The sequence below is a fragment of the Pogona vitticeps genome, chromosome 6 (assembly GCF_051106095.1).
Source record: "Pogona vitticeps strain Pit_001003342236 chromosome 6, PviZW2.1, whole genome shotgun sequence".
Lineage (NCBI taxonomy): Eukaryota > Metazoa > Chordata > Lepidosauria > Squamata > Agamidae > Pogona > Pogona vitticeps.
This window is the reverse complement of record NC_135788.1, coordinates 670,241-697,028: the sequence shown is the minus strand read 5'-3', so window position 1 is coordinate 697,028 and position 26,788 is coordinate 670,241. Positions and strand designations below refer to the sequence as shown.

At 50.3% G+C, this 26,788-nt stretch overlaps 3 protein-coding genes and 2 long non-coding RNA genes across 6 annotated transcripts in view; 3 read left to right on the top strand and 2 right to left on the bottom strand.

Annotated features, from left to right (window-relative positions):
* LOC144583732 (uncharacterized) overlaps positions 1-26,221 on the bottom strand; it is a 27,613-nt gene extending 1,392 nt beyond the window's left edge. The window contains exon 1 of the long non-coding RNA XR_013537643.1: positions 26,180-26,221. This is a non-coding gene — a long non-coding RNA (uncharacterized LOC144583732). The remainder of the gene's footprint in view (positions 1-26,179) is intronic.
* Positions 1-26,788, top strand: part of LOC110082599 (uncharacterized) — a 33,390-nt gene extending 6,602 nt beyond the window's left edge. Inside the window, exon 3 of the transcript XR_013537641.1 lies at positions 26,137-26,788. The gene's annotated coding sequence lies outside the window, so the exon portion shown is untranslated. The remainder of the gene's footprint in view (positions 1-26,136) is intronic.
* LOC144583731 (uncharacterized) lies at positions 2,217-7,201 on the bottom strand. Its single transcript, XR_013537642.1, has 2 exons — positions 6,087-7,201; positions 2,217-3,567 (listed from the first exon to the last, which is right to left on the bottom strand). It is a non-coding gene; the product is annotated as an uncharacterized LOC144583731 (long non-coding RNA).
* On the top strand, positions 7,592-19,707 carry LOC144583730 (verrucotoxin subunit beta-like). 2 transcript variants are annotated; one of them, XM_078378264.1, is made up of 3 exons: positions 7,592-7,727; positions 10,512-10,633; positions 16,418-19,707. In XM_078378264.1, the coding sequence occupies exons 2-3, from the start codon at positions 10,537-10,539 to the stop codon at positions 17,698-17,700; spliced, it is 1,380 nt and encodes a 459-aa protein (XP_078234390.1). In that variant the 5' UTR covers positions 7,592-7,727; positions 10,512-10,536; the 3' UTR covers positions 17,701-19,707. The 2 variants fall into 2 exon arrangements, with proteins under 2 accessions (XP_078234390.1, XP_078234391.1); XM_078378265.1 differs by lacking the exons at positions 7,592-7,727; positions 10,512-10,633 and adding an exon at positions 10,785-16,039.
* Positions 18,061-22,160, top strand: LOC144583729 (uncharacterized). Its single transcript, XM_078378263.1, has one exon. The coding sequence runs from the start codon at positions 18,061-18,063 to the stop codon at positions 20,128-20,130; it is 2,070 nt and encodes a 689-aa protein (XP_078234389.1). The 3' UTR covers positions 20,131-22,160.

Sequence of the window (26,788 nt, the reverse complement as noted above, 5' to 3'; positions counted from 1 at the left end):
CAAGCCAACGTAGACATCACTGTTTCAGTAATGTATACATGCTGAATATTCCAGCTCCTTCTAGGACTACTCTCTTTGGAACTTTGTCCTGCCAGGTGATATATGTGTTGACGGAGGCAACGCATATGGAATGTGCTCAGCTTTCTCTCCTGCCGTGCACAAAGGGTCCAAAGCACCCACTGCAGTCCAGGATTGTGCTCAGGACACAGGCTCTATAGACCTGGATCTTGGTATATGCTGTCAACTTCTTATTAAGCCATACTCTTTGTGAGTCTAGAGAACATGGTACAGTAGCTGCTTTGCCAGTGCATTTATCCAACACGATATCTAGAAAGAAAGTGTAAGAATGTTGAGCCAAGGTACAGGAAGTCATGAACAACCTCCAGTTCTTGTGCGGAGATGGTAATGGAGGTGAGTCCACAGCCTGGCCATGACTTGTGTTTTCTTCAGGCTGATTGTTAGTCCAAGGTCTTGGCAGGCCTTGTTAAAGCAATTCTTACTGGAGCTCTTCAGCAGAATGGGCAACAATAGCTGCATCATCAGCAAAGAGGAAGTTCTGCATGCATTTCATCTGGACTTTGGTTTTAGCTCTCAATCTAGAGAGATTAAAGAGTTTTCCATCTGATCCAGTCCAGAGAAAGACACCTTCTGTTGCAGTTCCAAAAAGTGTGCTTCAACACGACAGCAAAAAAGATCCCAAACAGAGTCGGTGCAAAGACAGAGGCCTGTTTCACTCCACTTCAGATGTCAAAGGGATCTCATGTTGAGCCATCAGTTGTTTTGAAAGAAACGGGTGTCCCTCAGCCCTTGAATGACCTGATGCTTAACTTGTCTTGTGCACAAGAGCTACCAAATGTAGGTTATACTTTTATTAAACCACCAAAAACCAACCATTCAGTGCAAACTTTTGTGAATCAAATGCACTTCATCAGGTGTAAGGTAGAAAAATGATGAATGAAAGTCCCAAGGTGGTCACGGCAGAAGAGGAGATCGGCCAGGTTCCTTGCTTAAGGTGAACTAAGAGTTGGGTCAACCATTTTTTGGGGGAATGTTCTTAAAGGCCTCCCACCTGGTGCCACAGGATTGGAATTCCCCTCTCCACCTGGAGGATAGGAAGTGGTCCCTGAACAGACCCTCTTCCCCCCCCAACTCATTTTGCCTGTTTTGGAAATCAAGCCTCCTTTTTGGCTCGAGGTGGGGGTGGGTGGGAGGCAGGAGGCCACATAGAGACTCAGCCGTCCTGATCCTGCATTTGGGGTCACTTGCCAGGTAGTGAAGAGGGTTTCCCTCCCTGCTGATCTCAGAAGGGGGGGGGGAGAGACTCCTCAAAGGGAAGGGTGTGTGGCCAGCATGTCATCAGCTGCTGCACCCTTTCCTGGCTCTCCTCAAACTGCTGATGATTAATACCCTTAATCATTCTTATGATGGAAATTGTTCTTAGAACACAGTGTCAATTAAAAATATATTGAACTCAGACTGGTAGTAGTGGGAGATGGTCCATCAACTAACAATACATATATGTCCAGAGAGAGGCCTTTGATGCCTTTCCAGGGCGCTTCCTACCTGGTTCCCCCCCCCATTTATTTGCAATTCCCCCCGTGGCCACTAGATGTCACGGTAAGCCTAACCCTAATCAAGGGACTGCCATTCTTACTGCCTTTTCTTTTTAGAGCACAGCACCATAGTCTCTCGAGACTGAAGGATGCCTAATCTAACCCCTCTTTTTGGACTTCAAGTCCCAGAATTCCCAGAGAAATGCCCAGGCAGAGTCCTGGTGGCTCCAGCTGGCAGACACCTACATTTGGCTCGCCTGGATCAGGGCCTAGGTCAGAAGCGGCATGGCCTAGCTCTGGCCTTCCTTCCTGATGTGAACGTATTAAAAAGGAAGCTGCTGCAGTAGAAGTAGATAGTGAATAATGGCTAAAATTATTTCATGGCTAAGTTACACCATGTATGGCTGATGATGTCATCAACCGTGATGATTTTCAGGAAATAAAATGGTCCAGTTTCCCCCTGTACATCTGGGGCTCCTCTGGAATCCCTTTTGTCATGGGGGGGGGGAAGCTACATCAAGATGAGGAGGGGTGTGTGAAGTCTTCAATTTCTGGACATGGTAAAGCCATAACAAGCTTGTCTGACACCTTTTAAGGGACAATAAGGCACTACATGAAGCACGCAAGAAGAAGACACCTCTAATCAGATCACACAGAATACAGTTTGGAAAGATAAAACACAGCCAGATTTATACAGATAGGTACATGTTTTTTGTTCCCTCAAAGAGTTTCTGTAAAGGAGTAAGGCTGGCCAGGTTTTCCTTCGCCAGGACAGGTTATCTGACTTTCCAGTCTAGACTGGAGAAGCGAACAGACACAGCTGGGTTTTGTCACTCCTCCCCCCCCAGGGAAATACCAGGACCCATCTTATGTTAATCGAACTCCGGCACCTGGACAGTCATTGCACAATACCTTTCATTCATTCATTCATTCATTCATTCATTCATTAATGGAAGGACAGGCAAAGTTTTACGTGCTCCGGAGCCCCGTGGGCAGAGAGCGGGGGGGGGGGCGGCAGCTTCCCCCGAGCCAGCGCTCCCTCTGAAAGTTGCCTCTCCAGGATGAGAGGAGCTGCGTCCTGCCCTCTGCCCCCCCTCCACAGGCTCCCCCAGACCCCTTCCCCCCCGTACGTGTGGTGTGGGAGGGCGGGGGCCTTTTCGCCACGGGTCTGGGAAGGGGAACCCCCTCTGGAGCCCCCACCCAGCTTCTCCTACGGGTTCCCATCCGGTGGGGCTCTGCCTGGTCCCTCTGCCAAGGGGCGTGGAGCTCCCCCCCCTCTGTGGGGATCCGCACCTTGTCCAGGCTCCCCCAACTGGGATGTCTGGGCAGAATGCATTCCCACCCGCTTTCAGGGGAGCCCATCTCCTGGTCTCCTTGCAGAAAGGAGACCTCTCTGAGGAGATGCTGTGCCCCCCCACCTCCCCCCATGCCATCCTCTAGGGCTCCCGGTGGCTGCTGTTCCTGCCCATCCGGGCTCTGGGCACCAAGGCCCTGCTTGAGTCTCCTGGGGCTTGAGCAGAACACAGGCTGAGGACCGGGGCCAGTGGCAAGGACCCCCCCCGGACTTCCTGGTTGCCACATCTTCACTGGCTGCTGGCCCGTTCCTGGGCCCGATGATTCAGACGGCTGGTCACGGCTCACCAGGAGCCAGACAGCTTGGGCCTGCCTCTCTCTGAGACGCCCAGGTCTTTGGTTGGGGTTGCAGGAAGAGCCCCCTCTGTCAGGAGCCCCCGCAGGAGGTGTCCTGAGGCCTCTTTTGGCCAGAGTGATAATGTAGGAATGTTTGTGAGGGCCAAGCGGGAAGGGCCAGGAGATTCAATACTTTGAGGTGAAATGAGGATGCAAAATACATTGACTATAGAGAATACATATAAATACAGATACAAAAATGCATATAGAATATCATTATAGTAAGGAAATAGTAGGAAATCATATTTGCCCCCTATCAATGCCTCTTCTCCATCCTTCTGGACTGTAGGCCATGAGGCCCTGCCATCGGGTGTTTTCCATCCTGCTGGTGAGAGGGAGATCAATGACAATAGTTACTTTACAAAGCTTATTTGAATTACTGGAAATGTCTTGAAATACAAGCAGTTCTGTTCCTATCAACCTCCTTGCTGGTCACATCATGGCAAAAGGGCTTTGAGAGCTGCCTGCTCTTTATATGAAGGGTCCCATCCCTCACGCTCTCTTTAAGGTCACCAGGAGTTGGCGCCAGCTTGATGGTCCAGAACAGCAGCCACCATCTCCATTGGTTTTGCTTATGAGGGTCAGGGCGCAGTGGTTAAACTGCAGTCCTGCAGCCAAAACTCTGCTCACGACCTGGGGTTCAGTCCCAGGTAGCCGGCTCAAGGTTCACTCAGCCCTTCTCAGGTTGCTTGAGTACCCAGCTCACGAGGGGGGGGGGATGAGGATGGGGAGGCAATAATTAACTGCATGATTAACTTGTAAACTGTCCAGTGAGTGCTTTAAGGGCAATGGGGGCGGTATCGAAGCAGCATGCTTTGCTTTGCTTTCCTTTGCTTTGGAAGCAAAGCAAAGGAAATGGGGAGATACAGGTGGGCTACGTGTGCAAACCTGATTTTGTGGCTTCCTGTCTTTTGAGGGTTTGTGTGTCTAGACAGGAACCATTGTAAGAGTTGGAAACAGGCGTTTCTCTTAAGATGTGATCTGATCAGGCGGGAGGAGCCCACAGCAGAACAAAACTGGTCGGTAGGATGAAAGAGGGGAGGGCAAACACCCTCCCTGTGGCTGAAAGGTATGGGGCTGATCCTTTGCCCTGGAGGGGTACAAATATTGGGGAGTCCTCTGGCCGAAAAAAGAGGGACTGGCTGGCTTTGCGGTTCTGGCCCCTCTTGCGCCCCCCCACCCCCCTCCAATGCCAAATGAAGGAAACCAAAGATCTTTTCCCTACAGCGGCCTGCTTCATTGCTTTGGGCCCCTTTCTGCCTGCTTGCGTGGGGGGGCGGGGGCGGGGGCGGCGGGGCTCAGAAGCGTCAGGCAGCGAGAGGCCGGAGGGCTCCTCTCAACAGTGGCTGCAGCGTCCAGCAGCTGACCTGGGCAGCGCCGGGCAAGGCGTCCAGCACTGGCAGAAAGCAAGCCCAGCCCTTCTAGCCGGAGCTTCCAAATCCACGGCGAGAAACCCACGGAGCTGGGCAGCCTGGCTCGGGACCTGAGCAGGAGGAAAGCAGGAGCCCCTTTTGGGGCTGTGGACGAGGCGCTTTCTCTTTCCTGGAAACGCTGACCTTGCAGGAGAAGTGAAACCTTCTCCCGGTCAAGGACTGTTTGCCTGCCCTTTGGTAGTCTGCAGGGAACCCAGAAAGAGAAACGCCTTTCCTGTCTCCCACTGGACAGTCATGAGGTTTCCCGGAAAGCACCTTCCTTTCACTAACTGCACCTCCCGTTCTGAGTAGCAACGCCGTTCTGAGGATGCCCGCCTGCGTTCCAGGTGGAGCAGAAAGTTAAGTCCCTACCGAGAGGACAACCATAACCATCATCACCACCAACACTCTCTCACCATCAAGGAGAAGACACATTTTATAGCCCGTGGTGTAAACAGAGATGACTTAAAGCCAATCAGGATAAAGGCTCTCTGCCTCTCTGCAGTCTCACGGGAACCTGTGGACGGACCCACTGGGCCAGGATGAGCCCAGGAATCTTGGCGAAATCTTGGCAGGGGCTTGTTCATAAAAAGTCAAGGAACTCAAACACCTCTCCCATTGACAGCCCTCCATTTGTTTTGCTCTGCATTACTGTTGTGCTTTTAAAAAGTGTGTGTGTGGTAGTCTTCTAAGATCAGCACAAACACACTCATTTTAAGAGCGCAAATTAGGAGTGGGCCGCATTCTGAAGACTCCATCCCGATTCTTCTTTTGAGGAGGAGCGGGAACGTCAGAGGCTCTGGTGGGCCTTGGTGGGCTAACAGGGACACACACACACACACAGAGGAAGGAAACGGATGTCCCCCCCCCTCCTCCGGCAGCCCTCCTGCCCACATGGCAGCAATTCCATAGAGGACATCATGGAACCCATCACAGCTTCCTCTCACCCGATGACAGGGCCTCATGGCCTACAGTCCGGGCATCTCATGCACGAAAGGAGCTCTCTGGCCAAAAGAGGCCTCAGGACACCTCCTGCGGGTGTTCCTGACAGAGAGGGCTCTTCCTCGAATCCTGACCAAAGACCTGGGCGTCTCAGAGAGAGGCAGGCCCAAGCTGTCTGGCTCCTGGTGAGCCGTGACCAGCAGTCTGAATCGGGCCCAGGAACGGGCCAACAGCCAGTGAAGCTGTGGCAACCAGGAAGTCCGGGGGGGGTGGGGTTGGGGTCCCTGCCACTGGCCCCAGTCAGCAGCCCAGTGGCAGCATTTTGAACCAGCTGAAGTTTCCGAACAGTCTTCAAAGGCAGCCCCACCAACAGCCCATTACAGCAATCCAAGCAAGATCCACCTAAGGCTTGTGGCGCTGTCCCCCAATCAGGCATCGGCAGGAACGGGAGCAACACTCCCAAACTCTGGCTCCACAGCGAAATACTTACACCAGAGAACACAGCTGGATTCATAGATCCGTTTGAAAACTTTCTTCCCTTTCAGCCACACCAAAACAAAAATGCTTTCCTTTAGTAAATCGGGGGGGGGGGGGGAGGGGGTTAATTATTTCTAATCACGTGGCTTTCTGGAAAAGGCAGGCGAGAGACCCTCTCACTTTCGCTGCTGCTCATCTTCCTTCTCTCTGCTGTTTCCTCTTCCTCTCTTCTGTTTCTCTTCCTCTATTCTATTTTTCCTGTCCGCTTCTCCTAAACCAGTCAGGAGGGGGGAAGCCGTCCAGAGTCCACATGGCAGGGAGACAAGAAGGGCCCGTTGGCTCCTGGCCAGCCTGCATTTTTCTGCTCTCGGCCTCAAAGTCCGCAGCCGTCCTCCAGTGGCACAATTTGAGCTGGTCTGTCAATCTCCCCCTCCTGTGAGAAGGGCTTGGGAAAGAAGCCCCCTCCCCTGCCACGATAGCGCCGTCATGAGTATTTCCAGGAGATGCCAGGGTCGTAGATACTGTTCGCAAACAGTGGCCTTGGTTAAATGCTTAATGCTTCATTTTGAAACACTTGATGATGTTTTCCCATCCTGAGCTTGATATACCCTTATTGGGCTGATATTGGCTCTTTTCTGATAAATCCCAGTTCATACCAGCTAAGAAAAGAACGAAAGGTTCCAGACAAGCTCCCCGTTTCTCATGAGTCGCTTGAGCTTCCAAGTCTGGGAGGCAAGAGAGGTTCTCGTGTAGTAGACATGGTCCAGAGGGGCGGGGTAAAAATCCAATAAATAAATAAAAAATAAATTTGTGGGTCCTGGAGGGAGGGATGGGGGGGGGGCTTCAGTGGGTGGATGGTGACATCTCTAGCGAAAACTGAGAGAGTTCCCGCTTCGTGCCATGTTGATGTTTCTGCCCTCCCCGGGCTTGGTTTTGTAGCTGCTAAGAGGCATAAAAGATTTGCAAACATGCCAGAGGGGCAAACTGCTCCTTCTCTCTCCACGAGGGTCGCATCTTTCCCAGCAAACAAACGGTCTGCTCTGCCTCACTCGCTTTGCTCTCATTTCTGAGCCTCCAGGTTCCTCCCCCTGAGAGCAGACCATCGGGGCTCTCTCTGAGCACAACATTCCCACATCCCACACAAACACATGTTATGAAAATATTCACACCAGGATAGTAGTAAGCGGTTTTATTTTCATGTTTGCAGGCATGGAGAGAGCACACCTCCGTGGGTATGGTCTCTGCTGTTACAACGCACAAACAACAACTTTTATACCCAATGCATATTTTCCCTCTCTATCCCTCTGACCAATCCAGTCATGGCGGAAGGCTTACATTCTGCCGATCACACAACGCCAATACAGGCTAGACTGCCCATACTCCATTTTGTAAAATCCTCCATTTTGTAAATTAATCTTTCATAACTCTTTATTATTGTGAACTTAGAACGTTATAAACAACAAGTTTATATTTCTTTATCTCACACACACACAATGTGTGACCTTTGCCTGCAGTTTCATTTTCACTATTGCACAGATAAAAGGAGAAGGGCTTTCTGTGAGTGGGAGCAACATCCTTTGGTGCATCCTTCGAGGCAGAGCAAGCCCAAGAGCAGCTAAAGACCACAGGAGGCCCGGCTGATTTCTGCCCTTGGGTGAGTGCCTGGATTGGGAGTGGGGAGTGAAGGTGGCTGGGGGGTGGTGGGGTGGAGGTGTGCATTTGCAAGCCGTCCATCTTCAGCAGCGACTCCTGAATGGCCGGTGTTGAAAACAACGTCTTTGTTCACCCAGTGGGTCAGAGAGCATAACCAGAAATGACAGGAGGCTGCTTGCCCGTGCAATGAATGGGAAGATTTATTTAAGTGTAACACAAAGAACTTAGCAAAGAATTTCGGAAAAGATGAAAGATGAAAAAGCAAAATTCCATGAGGAAAAGGGTAACATTCACAAAAATCAATCCATTCATTGCATGCAGAAATCTTCCCACACAAGGCAGACTCTGATTCCAGTCCAGCTGAAGCCCTCTGAATAGATACGACCCTGAACAAACCCAATTAACTCTTCAAAGTAAATCTCCCTGGTGTGCCAACTCAAGGCCCATGGAATGAGATGAGCAACCGCTCATCTCATTCCAGCACCCCCTGAAACACTCTCCAGCCCTGACTTTTCTACAAGCAGGCCTAAAGGTCCCTTAGCAGGGTGGTAGCAAAGCCGAAGCGTCACAGCGGGATAAAAATGGAGACAGAAAGAGGGCATTTGCCTGAGCCAACACAGGGGTGAGGACAGGCAAAGTTTACGCGCTCCGGAGCTCGGTGGCTGAGAGCTGGTGGGTGCGGTTTTCACTTACTGCTGGGACAAAATGAGGCGCGCGCCTTCTGGGACGGGTCTTTGGTTGGGGTCGCTGTCGGAGGTTCCCCCAGGGAAGGGCAAGGGGGAAAGGGGAGCGGAAGAAAGCCGAGGAGGTTCCCCCCACCCCGATTCCTACCTGTGTGTGAGTGAGTGCGCATGTTGGTGGGCAGGGTGGGGTGGAGAGGCTGGTGGAGGCGCTGAGTCGGAGACGGGAGCCCTTCCGCAGCGCCTCCTGTTCGGGGGGCATCAGGCGGGGGGACTCTTGGGGAAGCAGCTTGGCCAGATGCGCACAGAACCCATCGGGCACCTGGGCGCACATGTGTACTTGCCCACATTAGATCAGGGGCCGAAGGGCCTTTCGCCTGGCACCCGTCCAGCGTGTGCTGCGCTTTCTCCTCCGGCCCCACTGGTGGGGGATTAACGGCACAGCCACCATCTACTGCCACATCTGCCCGAGTCCAGCCACCAGTTTATCTCAAGAAGAGCCGAGAGTACAGCAGCCCATGGAAGACGAGCCGGCTGTCCTTGGGAGGGCCTCTTGGGGGCCAGAGCCCCCTCCTCCAGGCGCCTGGAGGCACCCTTCAGTGGTCCTCAGGCCCCAATGAGGTTGCTGCTTCCGATTGACAACCACCTCAGGACTTAATAACGTCTGGAAGGTCCCGTCCTGCCCAGGTCTCACTGCTTTCCTTTAGGGAGTGGGTCCATTTCAGGCTGTGTCTTCTCCTCTCCACTCTTCCCAACATAATGGGCTTTTCTGGTGGGTAATCATAAATATACCAGATTAGTTTTAATACCTGTGTACTCCCCTTGCTCTAAGCAAAGAAAATGAATGCCCATGGAATGAGATGAGCAGCCGCTTGAGGGGCTACCAAGCACCCCCTGAAACACCCTCCAGCCCTGACTTTCCTACAAGCAGGCCTAAAGGTCCCTTGTATTTGATCTGTGTCATTGAGCGTTCTTGCCATTCCCAGGCGTTTAAGTGCTTCAGGAACGCGTGTGCATAACATGGGTCTTCGATTTTCTCCAGTTTTCCAACTGCACTGCTCAACAGACCCAAAGAAACACACAGCCTGGCTTAACATTCTCCATTCAGTTGGGAGCATTTCAAGGGGATCAGAGGGAAACGCTTTCCTGTTGCTCCCACTCCCTTTTTCCTGGCTGTTTTGAAACCTACCTGAATCCGCCTGTAAGTGAAAGCTGCCAGGCAAGGTTCTGCCCGCAAGCATTTCAGGTGGCCAGGATTGGGGACGGGGCAGGCGCAACCCTCTGCTAGGATAAGGAGTTGTGGGGGGGGGAGAGATGTCTCCCACTGTTGCTTTTCCCCTTAATTTCCCCTTCAGGGTGGTTCAGCTCAGATGGGAAACGAGGCAGGAGAAATGCCTGAGAGCCACACAGGTGGTAATGTTAGAGGACTAAGCATTTGAACTTAGATTTACCCAACATGAAACTGGGTGCAATTTCTACATGGCCATGCTTCCTTTTGCCATTTTACACACACACACACACACACACACACACACACACACACACACACACACACACACACACACACACACACACACACACACACACACACACACACACACACACACACACACACACACACACACACACACGAAACTGGGTGCAATTTCTACATGGCCATGCTTCCTTTTGCCATTTTACACACACACACACACACACACACACACACACACACACACACACACACACACACACACACACACACACACACACACACACACACACACACACACACACAAAATTGTATCCCAATGTGCATTATAGGGGAAAGTGTCTCAGATACCAGCTCTGGATGTTGGGGATCCCCTGTGCAGGTGGAGGGAGGGACCTGGTGTAGCCGATCTCTTCTTGTGTTCAGAGAAAGGATATCGTTTTCTTGATCTGTTGGCCCCCTTAGGCAGCTGCTGTATCAGTCAAGGGGAGAATCAAGCATGTTATAGGTTTTCTGGGGAGGGGTGTCAGGCCTCCCTGTTGTGGCCGTGCCTCGTCCTCTTTCTCCCTCTCTGCACCTCCATCTCTGGCCGGCCGGCTTCCCTCCCTGACAGCCGGGGCTTTTTCTCTTGCAGGGAGGCGGAGGGGGGGAGCGGCGCCATGGCCCAGTCGCAGAGCACCATCGAGATCCCGGCCCTGGGCCGGCCCTTCCAGCTGGGGATGCTGTACGACTGTCGCAAGGATTCCCTGATCCCAGGTAAGCGCTTCGAGGGGTGGCCTTCCTCCTCCTCCGCGGAGGCCTGTGCGGGGGATGGATGGTCACGACCCTGTGGAAGGCTGGCATCCTTCCACTTTTTGAGAAGAGGGACCTGGAAGTCCCACAAAAGGCGCATGCCTCCTTCTGCCAGCTGGGGCTCGGACGAATGGCGCACTCGGGGGCACCTGCCACTGCATGCCCCCGGCACATGACAGACGGATGGAGAGAAGGCAGAAGCTGCTTGCGGGATGCCACTCGCCTGCCCAGGGTCTTGCTCAGGGCCGGATACACACAGCCTGCTAAAGAGCCACTCTGGTCTCTTCAGTTTCTCATTCACATTCAATTTCCTCTCTGGCTCCTTCCTTTTAGAGATGGACTGGTCTTTTCAGCCACCCTTTCCCCCACCAGTTGGTGGTGTGGGAGGCAAAAGCCAAACCAGAGGAGAACAGGGCAAATGTCGGAAATTTTCCAGAGGGCTCGTCTAGATATCTGCTCTTTTCGAGGGGGCTGGTGCAGGCAAAACCACATTGCTTCAGGCCAGGTAGAGGCCGGGTATACCATGTGGTGTCATCCTGGCATCCCAAGGGCATTCGCACCTCAAGGGAACCTCTTGGTCCACCTGCGTTTCAAGGAAGGGAACAAGATTGAAACCACAGCAAAGGGATCCCCTTCCTTTCCCTCCTTGGGTTCTAAACAAAGCCAGATGATGCTGCACATTAGCCCTTTAAAAAAAAAACCTTTTCCTTCCTCTGCCCTTCCACGGAGCAGAGGAAGTGTTTTGTTCCCAAATCCAACAGAGGGGTGAAATGGTCGTTGTAGTGTTCCCCATTTTATTACGTCTATGGTTTGTTATGTAATGTAGTGGTTCATGCATATTCATGTTGCTGAGAGGCGGAGCTGAGAGAGATGTTATAAGAGGTGGAGCCTGAGTCAGCAAATGGCAGTCAGTAAGAGTCATTGAGATAGTAACAGAGAGTGGGAGAAGTAGATAGAGTATGGAGTTTGGGGAATTATTGTGAGGTGTGATTAGCTACTGAAGACATTCATGAATCAATCTCTGTAATCAATAAACCAAAGTTTTATTTAAAAGACCTTGAAGGGTGGAGCTGAATCTTTCTGAGATAATGGTGATTAGTGATCACCTGGTGGCAGCAGTGAAAATAGGGATTGTGTGCCTTCGTGTGCTCTGGGGCTTGACGTTCAATCAAGGGGCACGAGGGTGAACGCCATAGTCGTCTTCAACTGCTTCTCGCAGCATCTCTCTCTCTCTGACTAGGACCACCCACCCCATCGTATATTCTGGGATGTTATGGGTAATCACCCTGAAGAAGGCCTGGAAAAGACCAACTGGAATCCGGGCCTTTGTTGTTGTGGCTGCTTCATTATGGGACTCTCTTCCACCCACAGAAGTGCAAGAGGCTCCCTCCCTCCTTGCTTTTAGGAAACAACTTAAAACATGGCTTTTTACCCATCATCTAAAGTTTGCTAATTTTGTAATAATTGGTTGTGGTTGGTCGCCATCTAGTGTACATCTGTATTTTTGCATTAGTTATTTTACGTTTCTATATTTAGTTCTGTGTGTAGTTTTATTATATGTTTGTTTATCTACGATATGGGGAGCTGGCCAGAGTAGTGGCCTAGCCGCTTCATGGAAGGGATTAATCAATCATCCAGAGACAGAGAGGTCCAATAGATATTTGTTTATTTTCAGCTGAAAGCAAGCAAATAGTCGCAACTTCACTCGCAGGAACATGCCGCACTCATTGCGGAATATACTTTTATAAAGAATATACTTTAAAAAGAATATACTTTTATAAGCCTCCAAATGAGTAAGGGGAGGCAAAGGAACAGCAGCAGGAGCAGGAGCGGGAAAGGAGGGTTTGCAGACGTCATCCCTCCCAGTTCCAGGCGGTTAGACTCCCATGTTCCTTATCCCTGACCAAGGAGACATTCTCTAGTTAGACTAGCTAGCTGCCAGCAACAGTAATTCAGGCAGCCTCCTTCCTTTGTTTATTCTTCTCTGAGATGCAGATACTTTGATACATAGATTTACACATTTATGTAGTAAAGCAATTTGCAGAAGCCAAAACCAAGAGAGAGGAGCAGGTCCTCCCACAGAAACAGGGTCCTGAAGGGGTCAAATTAATTTGACCCCTTCAGTACCCTGTTTCTGTGAGAGGGCCTGCTCCTCTCTCTTGGTTTCGGCTTGCCCAACAGCCAGGAGAGCCTCCATAGAAGGACGGGCTTCTGCTGGTTGCACTTGCTGTGGGACTGCACCGGCCTGAACTTGTGGGTCCAGCCCTCTCAGACTTGGAACCGTTCCTTGAGCGCACTTGCTCTTCGAGAAAGGAATCAAATCCGCACTTCTTTGCATGAAAACAAGGAAGCTCGTGTTTATTAGAAGAAGACGCTTGGGATAGGAAAGGTGGCTGAAGACTTTGCTCTAGTGAACAGAGTTGTTGGTATCCAGGGCTCCAGCCACCCCATTGCATTTCTGGGGATCCAAAGGAAGATTTCTCCTCCTTGGAGGGATAGGAAAATGGCATCGAAAGACAGGAAGGAAGGAGGTGGCATCAGCAACTCTAGAAATTTAAGGGTGGGCGTTGTGTAGCATCCAGTGTGTTCAGTGTTTCTATTGCTCCTCCTGTTCTGTCATTGAATTATTACTTTTTAATCTTTCTAAAGTTCATTGTGTTTGCAATTCCAGTCCTAGTCCCACATCACGCTGCGTGCCATTTCCGTATCCCTCTCTGGGTTCTCTAAAGCTATCTTATTTATAAGCATATGGCAAGCCCAGTGAACTTTATGCAGATGTGAAACTACACAAAAGGCAATCTGTAGTGTTCACCCTTGTTATGCAATTAAATTATGTATTGTTCATGAGTTATATGCTAATGTGGTTAAGAGGTGGGGCCGAAAGAGATATTAAAAGGAGGAGCCTGAGGGAGGAGACAGTCAGTCAGTGCTGTCGAGTCGAAGTCTGTGTTAGGAATCAGGGAGAGAAGGATAGTTTGGGGTCTGAGGAGTGATTAGTCTGAGTGTAAACTGATAATAGGCTGCCCATCCGATTCCGCATCGACTTCAAAGTGTTGATGCTTACGTACAAAGCCCTAAACGGCTTAGGGCCTCGATACTTGGCGGAACGCCTACTCCCACCAAGATCTACCCGTGTCACCCGATTTAGTCAGGAGGTGAGGCTGAGGAGCCTAACGCCGAGGGAGGCCCGGAAAGAAAAGACAAGAAATCGGGCCTTCTCGGCGGTGGCTCCTCGCCTCTGGAATAACCTTCCCCCTGACGTTCGCGCGGCTCCCTCGCTGGGTATTTTTAAAAATCAATTAAAAACACTGATGTTTCGGCAGGCCTTCCCCTCAGCCAACTCCTGATCTTCCCTTTTTTCCCTCTCTCCTAGTGTTTGTCCCATCTTGTTTAAAGTTTTTCCCCTTATTTAAAATTGTTTTAATTTATTGTATTATGCTTGTTGCAAGCCGCCTAGAGTGGTCTTAAGTGACTAGATAGGCAGGATATAAATAAAATAAAATAAAATTAAATTAAATTAAAATAAATAAATAAATAAATAAATAAAATAACTATAGAAGGTTAATATTGAAGCTTGATGAAACTTGAAGGATGTGCTTATGAATTGTTCCAGAAACCAACTGTAATCAATAAGCCTCTTCTATTTAAAAGTCAGTACTGAACGGACCTTCATCTTTTCTAAGTAAAGTAAGTTGATAAGGAGGCCAACTGGTGGCAGGCCTGTCAAGAGGTGCTTTGGTTTGCCTTTGTGAGCTCTGTGCTTAGTGAGACAAACAGGGGCCTGGAGGGCAAAGGTCACACAATGTTTTATGAGCAGAACAGAAGGTTTTTACTCAGAGACAAATTGCTGTAAATACTTTGCAAAACAAAAGAGGGAGGGGGTGAGGAAAGTTCAAAAATTCTCACAGGTTGCTCAGAGGGGAGGACATTTTTGAAAGAGCCTGCCAGCCCTGCATGGCGCCCCCCCCTCTCAGGGGTGTTGTAAATCTTGATGCCGGCGTTTCCGTCTGTGCAAAGCTCTGCTAGGAGAGTTCCTGCCTTAGCAGCAGCCTCAAGGGCAGCGGTGCTCCCTCAAAGTCTCTCCGGAGGTATTTAGACCCATGTTATCACCACGGAGCAATACCGTGGGCAGAAGTTGGGTGGAAAACAAAGATTGCTAAGTTTGTTTAGAAAATATATTCAATAGAAAAGTTTAGCCTCATTAGATAGAATACCACAATGCACAGACTGACTGTGTGGCTTAGAAATAAGAAAGAGATGTCAACAGCTGGAAGGTTAGAACGTATAGAGAGGCCTGGGGTAGGGGAGAAGAAGGTGCGAAACTCTATATATCTCTTTAGAGGGACCAGAGGGCAGGGAGGGTTCAGGCTCCCCTTGGCTGGACCCGAAGGCCCCCCTTGGACCTTCGTGGGGAGAGATGGGAGAGAGAGCAGAGGGTCTAGTCTAGAAGGTTCTGCCCACACTCAAGGGTCCTCTCAAGCACCAGGTGCTCAAAGCCCAGCATATAGAAAACCCCCAGGGACACCTCCAGAGAGCTGAGAGGATCCCTCAGCCTTTGTCTAAAAGAGAAGAGCCCGCCCTGTGTTGTGTCTTTCACACAGAACATTCTGTGTGGAGGAGGTGGCAAGACTGAGAAGTGACAAAAGGTCCTTTATTCTATGATGATTTTGTAGTTGTCTATAAAGATATTGCTTGTTTTGCATTTGGATCTCATACCTCCCACACGTGTGACCCGCTCTGTTCTCTGCAGCCCAGACAGAGAAATATGCAACACTGATAATGATAGGAATTGACACACACACACAAACACACACAGAGAAAGACAGAGAGAGAGAGAGAGAGCCCCGAAGGGTTAGAAAGGCGTGGGGGAAATTCCCCCTCAAGGACAACCACAAAGAAAAAGACGGGAAAGATGAGGGGGAGGGGAGAACCTGAGGGGAGCAGAGCGAGATTTGGCGGGAAGCAACTGAGGAGAAAGGAAGGCGGAAGGAGGAGCGGGGGAAGGGAGGAGGAGATAAAAGGAGGAGGATTGAAGGAAAGGAGGGAGAACCTGATCTGGAGAAGAGGCGGCAGGAAGGCTGGGAAGAGGGAGAATCGGAAGGTCCCTGGACAGGACAAAAAGGAGTCACTTTCAGAATAAACGGAGGAGGAAGCTGAGAAAAGGAGAAACACCGAGGAAACCCTCATATAGGGAGGAAACAGAAGAGCGAGAAAGGAGGAGGCTGGAAGGCTTGACCGAGAGGAGAGGGGCAAGGAAAGGGGTGGGACGAGATCCGAGGAGACCCTGGAGAACCAGGGAGATGAGAGGGAGGAAAGCAGACCTGAGGGAGAAGGGCCAGGAGAGGGAGAGGCACCCGATGGGACAAGAAGGTCTGTGACCCCCCACCCGCCAGTATCGCTCACTCCTTGGCTTGTCCATCCGCCTGAGAGGCTTTGAGGAAGTCCTCCTGATAGAAGGTTGACTTCTGATGATATTACCACTTGTAAGGATCGACTGTTGTCATGTCATGAGGAGCCGGTGGATGTTGTGGTGGAATAAGCACCTCAATTGTTGATTAGAAGTTTGATGGTTAAAATCGCCAATAAAGGACGGATGAGGCGGGGAGGAAACCCAAGGTTGGGACAGCGCCTTTTAACACCCTGTTTCTACTTCCTCTTCTGTTGACTCACAGAGGGAAGCAGGAGGCTCTCCTCTAAAGAGACCACCAAGTTCTTAAATTTTGCCTCTGTTTCTTTGTTTTGTTCCAGGGATCACCCTTTGGGATCTGGACTCCCTGCAGAAGGACCTGTGCATCAAGCCACAGCCCAAAACGGAATTTGAGGTCATTGCGTCCGACTCCATTGACGATAAAGCTTCGGCCCTCAACGTCTCAGCGTCACTCAAGGCCAGTTTCCTGGGGGGTCTGGTTGAAGTGGGGGGATCGGCCAAATACCTTAATGACACCAAGAAGTCCAAGCAACAAGCCAGAGTCACTCTACAATACAGAATGACCACCAAGTACGAACAACTCACCATGAGCCATTTGGGACCCCAAAATATCTCTTATCCAGCTGTGTTTGAGCATGGCACCGCCACCCACGTAGTCACTGCCATCTTGTATGGAGCCCAGGCTTTCTTTGTGTTTGATCGAGCAGTTTCTTCTTCTGAGTCGGTACAGGAGATAGAAGGAAGCCTCCAAGTTGTGATTGGGAAAATAGTATCTATCAAAGGGGAAGCAGACATCCAGATGAACGAGAAGGAGAAATCGCATGCTGAGAACTTCAGCTGCAAGTTCTACGGTGACTTTTCTCTAGAGAATAATCCATCCAGTTTTCAGGATGCTATGAGAGTATACGCCACTCTGCCCAAAATGATGGGCACCGATGGGGAAAAAGCTGTGCCTGTCAGAGTCTGGCTGTACCCATTGACCATGCTGGACTCAAAAGCAGCAAAAATGGTCCGTGAAATCAGCACAGCCCTGATCTTTGATGCTCAAAAGGTTCTGGAGCAACTGAATGACATCAACATGAGATGCAACGACCTAGAAAAGGATCCCATCACAGACACTTTCCCAGAAATCAAGGGGAAAATCAGGGGTTTCAAGGATTTGTGCAAACAGCACAGACAGACATTCCAAAAGCAGTTGGCAACAATCCTGCCTTCCATCCGGGGCGGGGGGAAAGAGGAAAGGGCCCTGGTGGACCTCCTGATGTCTGTAAACCAATCCCCCTTCAACAGCAAAAGGCTCGATGAGTTTCTTGACAGCAAGAAAAGAGAGGTTAATTTGGTGAAATCTTACCTGTCGATCCTAAGTGGGGAGGAGATTGAAACAGTCTCTTCTCAGAGCAGATTGGAAGAAATAGTACTTGACCCCCAGAATGAGTTTGTAATTTCATTTACATTCACTTCCCTACATGACGAAGAGCCTTTTTTATCAACCCTACAAGACTGCCTTCAGAGACAATTTTTCCAAGCAGTGGACGACAGTTCAAGGGGTGGCCACGTGTTGGAGAAATGGAAGGCATGGTTTGAGGACAAAGAAAAAAACTGAAATGCTCGGAAAGCTGCTAAATCTATTATAGACTTTGCCTGTGTGAACAAATCATCTGGAAAGACCCGGTGTGTTGTGGCATCTGTCTCACACGGGGACACGCCAGGAGCTTCTGTTTACCTCTATGAAGATGGGGAGCTCATCAGCAGCAGCTTTGAGCTGCCATCAAAACCTCTCCCCCTCCTGATCAGTGATGTTGGTCATGACAGCGTGCAGCTGACCTTCCAACCGGCCGATTACGGGAGGGCTGCGATCTCCAGCTATCAGGTGGAGTACAGGAGGGCAGGAAAGGAAAACTGGCAGTCTGTCTGTACAGAGGACAGCCAGGGGGCTTTTCTCTTAAGAGGGCTTCACCCAAACATGGAGTATCAGTTCCGATACGTTGCAAGGAGCAAGCCTGGGCTCAGTGAGACCAGCGATGTGAGCCAAACTGTCAGGACCCTTCCCACCAGCCCTCCTGGGAAACCTGAAGCCGTAACTGTCGAGTCGTCCAAAATCTCTGTGACCTGGAAAAGCCCCCGAGCGATTGGGGCAGGAGCTGTTCTAAAGGAATACAAAGTGGAATACAGAGAGGGAAGCATTGACGAATGGGAGGAAATGAAAACAAGTAAAAAAACAGAGTTCTGGGAGATTGCTCCACTCAGGCCCCAAACGGCCTACAAAGTCCGAGTGTCTGCCGTGTGTGCTGACGGGGCTCAGAGCGCTCCCAGTGATGAGACGGAGATCTCCACGTCACTTGAAGAAGAAGAAGGGAAGTCCCCAGTAGCTCAGAGATACCTCCAAGAAAGCACCTTGGTGGTCCCAGGGCAGCCCTCCATCTATGTCCTTCCATTGAAGAAGGCCAGCTCCGATGGGTCCTCATCTTGTATAACGTATCTCCTCGGGAAAGAGAACTTGAGGGTCCCCAACAAAGTGATCATGGTGATGGGAGCCACAGGGTCAGGCAAGACCACCCTCATAAATGGGATGGTCAACTACATCCTGGGTGTGCAGTGGAGAGACCCCTTCCGCTTCAAACTTATCCATGAAGTCACCAACAGAAGCCAGGCTGAGAGCCAGACCTCTGAAGTGACAGCCTACGTGGTCAATCATCAGAAGGGCTTCAGAGTCCCCTATTCCCTCACAATCATCGATACCCCCGGCTTTGGAGACACGAGAGGAATCGAGCATGACAAACAGATAACGAGGCAGATCCGAGAGTTTTTCTCCACCCCGGGAGGCACTGATCATATCGATGCCATCTGCATTGTAGTTCAGGCCTCTTTTGCTCGTTTAACACATGCCCAGAAATACGTGTTTGACTCCGTGCTGTCCATTTTTGGGAAAGATATCAAGGACAATATTCAGGTCCTGGTGACTTTTGCAGATGGACAGACCCCTCCTGTCCTCGAGGCCATCAGAGTAGCTGATGTGCCTTGTGCAAAAGATGCTGATGGGACCCCCGTTCACTTCAAATTCAATAATTCCGCACTTTTTGCTAAGAATCCTCTAGACAACAAAGGCCACTGGAGTTTTGATGAAATGTTCTGGGAAATGGGTTGTCAGAGCATGAAGACCTTCTTTGACTCAGCAAACAGACTGGAAACTAAAAGCCTGACGTTGACAAAAGAAGTTCTCCGGGAACGGAAGGAGCTGGAAGTTGCTGTGGAGGGGCTACAGCCCCAAATCAAAGCTGGACTAACAAAGCTGGAAGAACTAAGGAAGACAAAACACGCTCTGGATCAACACAAGGAGGACATGGCAGCCAACAGGGACTTTGAGTATGAGGTAGAGATAACGGTGCCAGTGCAAATCGACATCTCTGGAAGTGGTGATTACATAACTAATTGCCAGATTTGTCATTTTACCTGCCACTTTCCTTGTGGGATTCCTAATGATGATGGAAAACGTGGTTGTGCTGCGATCGATCAGAGTACAGGCATGTGCACTGTTTGTCCTAGCCGGTGTGTGTGGAATGTTCATTTCAACCAGAAGTACAGATTTGAATATCAAAAAAAGAAAGAGAAACAGACCTATCAAGAGTTGAAGCGAAAATATGAAGAAGCATCTGGTGAGGTCATGAGCACGGAGAAGGTTCTGGAAAGTCTCACTCTGGAGTACGAAGAAGTGAAATGTGTCTTAGTGGAGCTGATCAAGAAATCCTCTCAGAGCCTCCAGCGACTGCAGGAAATTGCCCTGAAGCCCAACCCTCTGTCCACTCCCGAATACATCGACCTGCTCATCCTGTCAGAAGAAGAGGAAAGAAAGTCGGGCTATCAGGAAAGGATCCGGACCCTCACGGAGGTGAAGAAAGTGGCTGAAATCATCCAGAAGATTGCCAACAAGGAGCCTCTCCTGCCTGGGGAGCAGGATTTGTATGAGCACATTGAGCAGAAAAAAAAACCCTTCCACTCTGAAGGACGCATTTTTGAAAGGGGTGGCAACTGTTAGGAGCTGGTTTAAGTACACACACACACACACACACACACACACACACACACACACACACACACACACACACACACACACACACACACACACACACACACACACACACACACACACACACACACACACACACACACACACACACACACACACACACACACACACACACACACACATTTATCCCTAGATGGTACGCCACCTCTGACTGGTTTTCGGCGAAGGATCTTCGCTTGTCTGTGTCAATCTCTGCCTGGGACATTTTCTTCTCCTGTCCTCATCCACAAATCCCGCTTCACTTGGTGCAAAGGGATTCCATGCTGGGGTTTATCCTGCCTCATGCGAGTGTCCTTCAGCTGGTTTAAGTTCCTGAATAAGTCTGTTCCTCCGCCATGTCAGAAGAATGTCATTGGGAGCGACTTCCCAGAGAGCCAGGAGTTGAGTGAGGCATTGCAGGAAAGAGTCCAACTTCTACTGACTGGCACATCCCCACCCCAAAGCCAGCCATTGGCACAGCCAGGGTGCCATCCTTCTGCCAGCTTCACCCACAATGGACCCTCCTTTCCTGCGGCCTCTGTCAAAGTTTGAAATTCAGGATGCATGCATTGCTGGAATAATGAAGGAGAATGTAAAAAAAAGAGCAACCTTTGAAATGTACAGTGTGATTAGCAAAAGGACGTTTGAACAGCCGTGTGCAAAATGTCACTGCAGACCAATCAGCAGCCAGCCACATTGGAAAGCAAAGTCAGGTAATATAAAATTAACTCTGAAAAGTAGAGTAGGACCCCCATATCTGCCAGGGATTGGTTTCAAGTCACCCCCCCAACCATGGAAAATTGAGCATGGATATAAACTAATAATATCAAAGCATAACATTGGGGGGGTGGGGAGTGAAGACATAACAATGGAGAAAAAAACACACACTTTTAGAATATTGAGGTGCATGTATAGCCAATTGGTATATTACTGAGTTGCTGTTTGATCTCCTGGTATTTTTCTCACCTATAAAAAATTGTTCCTAACTGACTTACTATGGAAGCTGTCTGATACGACCGCAGGTATTCCAGGGAATAAGCCAAAATATAAACAAAGGCTTTGCTTCCTTATAAGTTTGCTATCTTAGCAAAACCAATAGAGATGATCATAGGAATTTTACAAGATGTATTTTACAGGGCAGCAGGTTCCTGCCCTAGCAAATTTCAGTTATTGAAAGTTGAAGGGAAATGTAAACAAGTGAGAGAAAGATAAATATAGGGAAGCAGAAGATACACGACAAGACAGACACTCCAGATACCAACAACACAGACCAGGTGTGAGGCAGCAAGAGGCAGGCAGCCGACTGTGGGGATTTTTTTTTCCCCACAGCCGACAACACACAGGCCTCATGCAACTCCCTCCATAGATGCCAACTGGCACATGGATGGATTGGCTGGGTGAGAACCTTGTTTAGAAACTGCCTTGTGTACCTGAATATCTTTAAAGGCTAAGAAATACATATTTACTTCCATATATTTTTACTTTTAAGAACTTTGATGTTTTAAGAGAAATAGACTCTGCTTTTTGATTGTACCTTTTAAGATTATAAGCTGCTGCATTTTTAGAATGTAATTAAAACATTCTTTTTGGTATTTTTATTGTACCTTTTCTGCTCCTGCCTTCTTGAAATATGAAATATGTTTAAGTTCTTGTCTGTAATTTTTATAGCCAAAAGCTTATGATGGGAATAGATTTTGCTGACGTAAGCTCTGCATACAATTTATGTTTTGCTTTTCAGTGTACTTTTGGCTGTGATTTTTCATAGTTGTAAGACTTTTCAATGGCAATCATGGCTGCAGCTTTTCACAAGGAAGGATTTCTGTTGAAGCTTTTCTGTCTACAGCTTCTTTTCATAGCTGTAGGAATGATTTTTTTTTTTGTAAGATGAAGAAATGGGCCTGTAACTTCTCAAAAAAAAATTAAATGCTTTCAATAACTTTTGGATTTCTGTGCATATAAGCCATGTAGATGAATAAAGTTTGTAGAATTAGACAAGCTAATGTTGCCTGGAATGATTTGTGTACTGAGGGGAAAAATGAAGAAATGGATTTCTAGAGAAGACTTCCTACATCTCCGGTGAAACAAGGAAACTACTTTTACTTTGAGACCCAGATGAACTTTGATAAGACTGGAAAAGATGATCTGGCCTCACACTGGAATCAACCTATTGTTTGTTTGTTTGTTTGTTTGTTTGTTTGTTTGTTTGTTTATTTATTTATTTATTTATTTATTTATATGCCACCCATCTGGCGGCCAAGGCCATTCTGGGCCAGTTAAATATCAGTTGTGATGGACCACCACAGACTCAAAACTACCAAAGGGCATTATAAAGGTCTATAGTGCTCAGGAGTCAACATTAAAGTCTCATCCTTTTGACCTTGTCAGCTCCGCTCCCCTTGAATGCTTGAAGCATAGGATGAGCTGCTCGTTCCCCTTCCCTCTAGATAAGCACACCTTGAGAACAGGGGCTTCCCGTCACACACACTCTATGTGTCCCACCTGGAGCCCAGCCAGTATCTGAGGAGAATGGAGGTTTTAATATCCTCTGTGCTGCAAGATCGGAAGACCGGCCTTTGTAAGATCGGATCCAGGCGATGGAGTGAGCTCCCGTCGCTTGTCCCAGCTCCTTCCAACCTAGCCATCCGAAAGCATGCAAATGGAAGTAGAGAAAGAGGTACCACCATGGTGGGAAGGTAACGTCTCTAGTCGCGCTGGCCACGAGACCACGGAAACGGTCTTCAGACAAACGCTGGCTCTGCAGCTTGGTGATGGGGATGAGCATGGCCCCCTAGAGTCGGAGACGACTGGACTCAATGTCAAGGGGAACCTTTACCTTTTTGTCCTCTGTTCCTGTGTGGGAAATGCAGCATAAGCCTAAACTACATGTTTGCTATAATCTGCAGCACACGGGGCAATGTTGCTTCACACACACATTCTCTCTTTTTAAGGTGATTCTTTGCATTTAACCGGAATACCTGTAAGTGCAATGGCTCACCCCCACCCCACCCCCACCCTATTGCCAACCAACCAGCCATTGACCTTTGGGTGGGATTGGTAGAGCTTCTTTTGTGGTCAACTGGGGTGAGAAGGACCAGGTGGGAAATATTGGTTTGAGGGAGGAATGTAGTAGGATTTAGACAGAAGATGCCCAAGGAAGGAAGGAAGGAAGAGAGGGAGGGAGAAGCTGATGATGAATGGAAGGAAGTCCCCCAGCCAGCTAGACTAGTAGATGAAAAAGGCGCCCCCACGGGGGAAATCGCTTCTCCAGGGAGTCCAGCAGGGAGACCTTCCTCTTTCCCCGACCATTCCCAAAAGTAGGACTAGAAGGGGGGGGCGTTGGGGAGTGAAGGGAAGGACAGGACCTAATGCGGTCATGGTGTGACCAAGACATGGAAATCCAGGGAACAAGCATCCTTCCGGAATCACCCACGCTCAGGTCTGAGCACGTAAGGGATGTGGGCTTTTTGGCCAGCCCGCTTGAAGGCCGCCCGTCGGCGTCTCCACCAGCAGAAACGTTGCTGCAGGGCTACATCTGCAGCGGTGCCAGGGAGAGCTCTGGGCCCCCCACCCTCCAGTCAGGAGCCCTGCGGAGGCTTCCCGGGGGGGGGGGGGCAGTGACAACAGGACCGGAGGGGCTTACGCAGCGCCGCTTCCTGCACCCGATCAGCTTCTAGGGAGGCACCAGCGGCCGACAGGAGATCCTCTTTTGGCCATAAAGGAAGGAGAGATCCCTGGCAGGGAGGGACCTCCTTGAGTCAGCTGCGGTGCCATCATCATCCTCAACAGGGATGATCTCACCAGCCGGGATAGCAAGGGGGGGCTCCTACTGGAAGAACCAGAGTCCTAGTGGGCGGAGCCTCTGCAGGCCCCAGGAGGGAGCTCCTCCCCCTTCCCCCCTCCCTTCAGAATCCCAACTGCCACTGAGGAAAGGCCGGTGCCCATTGAGTCCCGTTCCCTGGGGGGGGGGCTGTTAGTGGGTGTGTATGTGTGTGTGCAAGGGGAGTTGGGTGGCATCTGGGCACACACACCCCTTGCGGATCCAGGGTTTTGTTATCTGCAGCCCAAATGGTGCTGGTGGCCCTTCCTCCCCTCTGGAGGATGGGGCTCAGCCCCTGTCTAAGCAGAGCCTGCTCCTTCACAGGATCTCTCCCCCCCAGCCTGGCCTCTCACCTTGCCCCCCCCTCTGGCCGAGGCTCCTCCTCGGGCCCTCAGGACTGCCAGCAGGTCCCCACCTGAGCCAGCCCGCCGGCCGGCTGCCCTTTCCTGCCCAGGTGCTGCACCTGAAGGATCACACCTGCTGCCTTCCTGAGCTGGGACCCCCTTCGGTCTTGGTTGGGGGTCCAGAGGGAGGGCCGGAGCCCCTGCCGAGCGAGCGTGGCTCTCCCTCTCCCACCGGAGGCACGTGGGCCGGCCTGTCCTCAGCAGGGCTCCTCGTATCCCCTCCAGAGGCTGGGAAACCCGCTCTCTTGGGCCAACCGAGAGCTTTTGCTTTTTCTGCCCATCCCGGCTGAGTTGTGGGTCCCCAGGAGGCACCTCCCCACCCTCTCTGTTCCTCCCCGAGCTCGGTGTCTCAGCTAATTCTATTAAGCTCAGGCCCAAGCAATCATAATAAGGGGATCCATTTCTTGGGGGGGGGGGATAAAGGGCGGCAGGTTTATTCAGATAAGTGTGCCCTCGGGTGCCCAGCAGGGTGGGGACCTGAGATCAACAGGGTTAAAGTTTTTATACAGTTCCAAAAAGGAAACAAAAGTCCTGTAGGCAGCAGTTCCTTGGCCCTTCTGGACTATGTGCATTGGTTACAATTTCTTGCCTCTCAGCAAAGCAGTTACAGTGGTTTCTCACGTGCAGAGCAGCTGATCTCCAAGGAATGCTGAGTCTTCCTTACAAAGCCCTTCTTCTTCTTCTTGTTCTTCTTTGGCTCTTACTCCGCCTTGGGATGGCCCTTCAGTGGCTAAATGTTTTGCACTTTGACCTCCCGTCTCTGCAGGTCTCTCCTCCACCTGAAGATGTTCGGGCTGTCCGGAGAGGAGAACATTTACAACCTGCTGCCCTCGGGAGAGAAACAACCCACCAAGTCACCCAGGTGTGGGGCCAGGGGTGGAGGTGGGGGAGGAGGGGGGAGAAATCACCACACAGGGAGCCATTTTGGCCAAGCACAGTGCTCGGCCAGCATTCACAAATGTCTCTCCTCACTCGAAAGCCCCCATCTCTCAACCGCGGGGAAAGATCACTCCATTGCAAGCTGCCGGAGCAGCTCTGACCGTTTTGCGCCAAACATTTTGGCCACCAAGATTTCCACATGTGCAGTCCTCGAGTCGCGCCCTTCCTTTAGAAATGGGCGGTGGTGGGGTATACGACTCAACTCGATTCAGAAATAAGTTCAGGCAGTCCATAAAACAAAAGAGTCAAGAGTCAAGTGCATCTCTTCTGGCCCCATTTTCTGGCTCTCTGCTTCCTCCCTTGCACCTAAATTTTAATCCTGATGATGACTTCTGGAGAACCTGAAAGCATTCCTGGATATAACTTTTAAAGTAATCCAGTAAAAGTACCACTCAGCCCAGGAAAACATCCGGTCCCTGGCATTGCCAGGCGAAGCTGGGAAAGGCGGCTGCTTCAAACCTTGGAGAGCTGTTGACAATCACAAAAGACAAGGCTGGGTGAGGCAGACCCAGGATGAGTCCTATACTCAGTTTTAGGTAGATTCCTATAGCATCATCTACATCATCAGATGCGTCAGAAGCAGCCTGATGCTTTGTGCCAGTTTCTGGGAAAGGGGGGGGGTGAGGGGGGCTGGCTCTGCTCTTCTCCTGCTGCCCCACGGGGGCATCTGGTCGGTCACTGTGAGAATGACACGGTGGCAGACGGGACACGACAGGCTCACGGTCTTCTTTCTGAATTTGGAAGCCTGTGCCTTCCTTTGGAAAGGTAAGTATTGTTTCCATTTCTTGAAGGTATATATCAGATGGCAGAGGAGAGGTGGAGTTCTCCTTCCCTCTTCTGGCAGCCCTTAGAAGAGAACCTCCCACCGCCACCCGCCACCCCAACTGGCTTCCTTTGCGGGAATTCCTGCTTGCCTTGGAACTTCCCAGTCGTTTGCTTAATTCAGGGATGTTCCGCCTTAATTGGGGCTCCTCAAAGCAGTCCCGGGAGGGCAGGATCCAGCACCTCGCAGGGCCAATGGTGGTTTCTGTGAGTGAGGTGGTGGAGGAACCGGGCCAGGGGGCTGCTGGATCCTCTTAGATTTCTTCCCACTCTCTTGTCTTCCTTTGGCACCATGATCTCTGGGGGGGGGCCCAGTCTGGGCCTGATGGGGTTCACAGGCTGGTTCCCCCAAGACTGCCCCTCCTCCCTCCTGCAACTGCTCTCCTGGAGGGGGTGTGACAGCCGCTTGGATGGAAGAGCTGCAGCTTTAGGGTGAATGGGAAGCAGCGTTCGTTTGGGGAAAGGGAAGGGGTCCGCGGGGGGGGGGAGAGCACAATCTTGGTCTTCCCCATGAGAATCAGAAGCCCCTCTGTGGAAGACGTCTGGGATGCTAAGTGATTTAATGCTTCAACGATGCACCTTATTCCCTTCTCTCTGGCTTGAATCTCCCTCTTGGTTGAATAAAATTGGTCTTCTGCTTTGTTCA

What these genes read in the sequence shown, in the direction of transcription:
- LOC144583729 (XM_078378263.1), top strand. Translation starts at nt 18,061, where the DNA reads ATGGAGTATCAGTTCCGATACGTTGCAAGGAGCAAGCCTGGGCTCAGT.
- LOC144583730 (XM_078378264.1), top strand. Translation starts at nt 10,537, where the DNA reads ATGGCCCAGTCGCAGAGCACCATCGAGATCCCGGCCCTGGGCCGGCCC. An exon ending in CAAGGATTCCCTGATCCCAG is followed by an intron (nt 10,634 to 16,417) that starts GTAAGCGCTTCG and finishes GTTTTGTTCCAG; the next exon opens with GGATCACCCTTTGGGATCTG.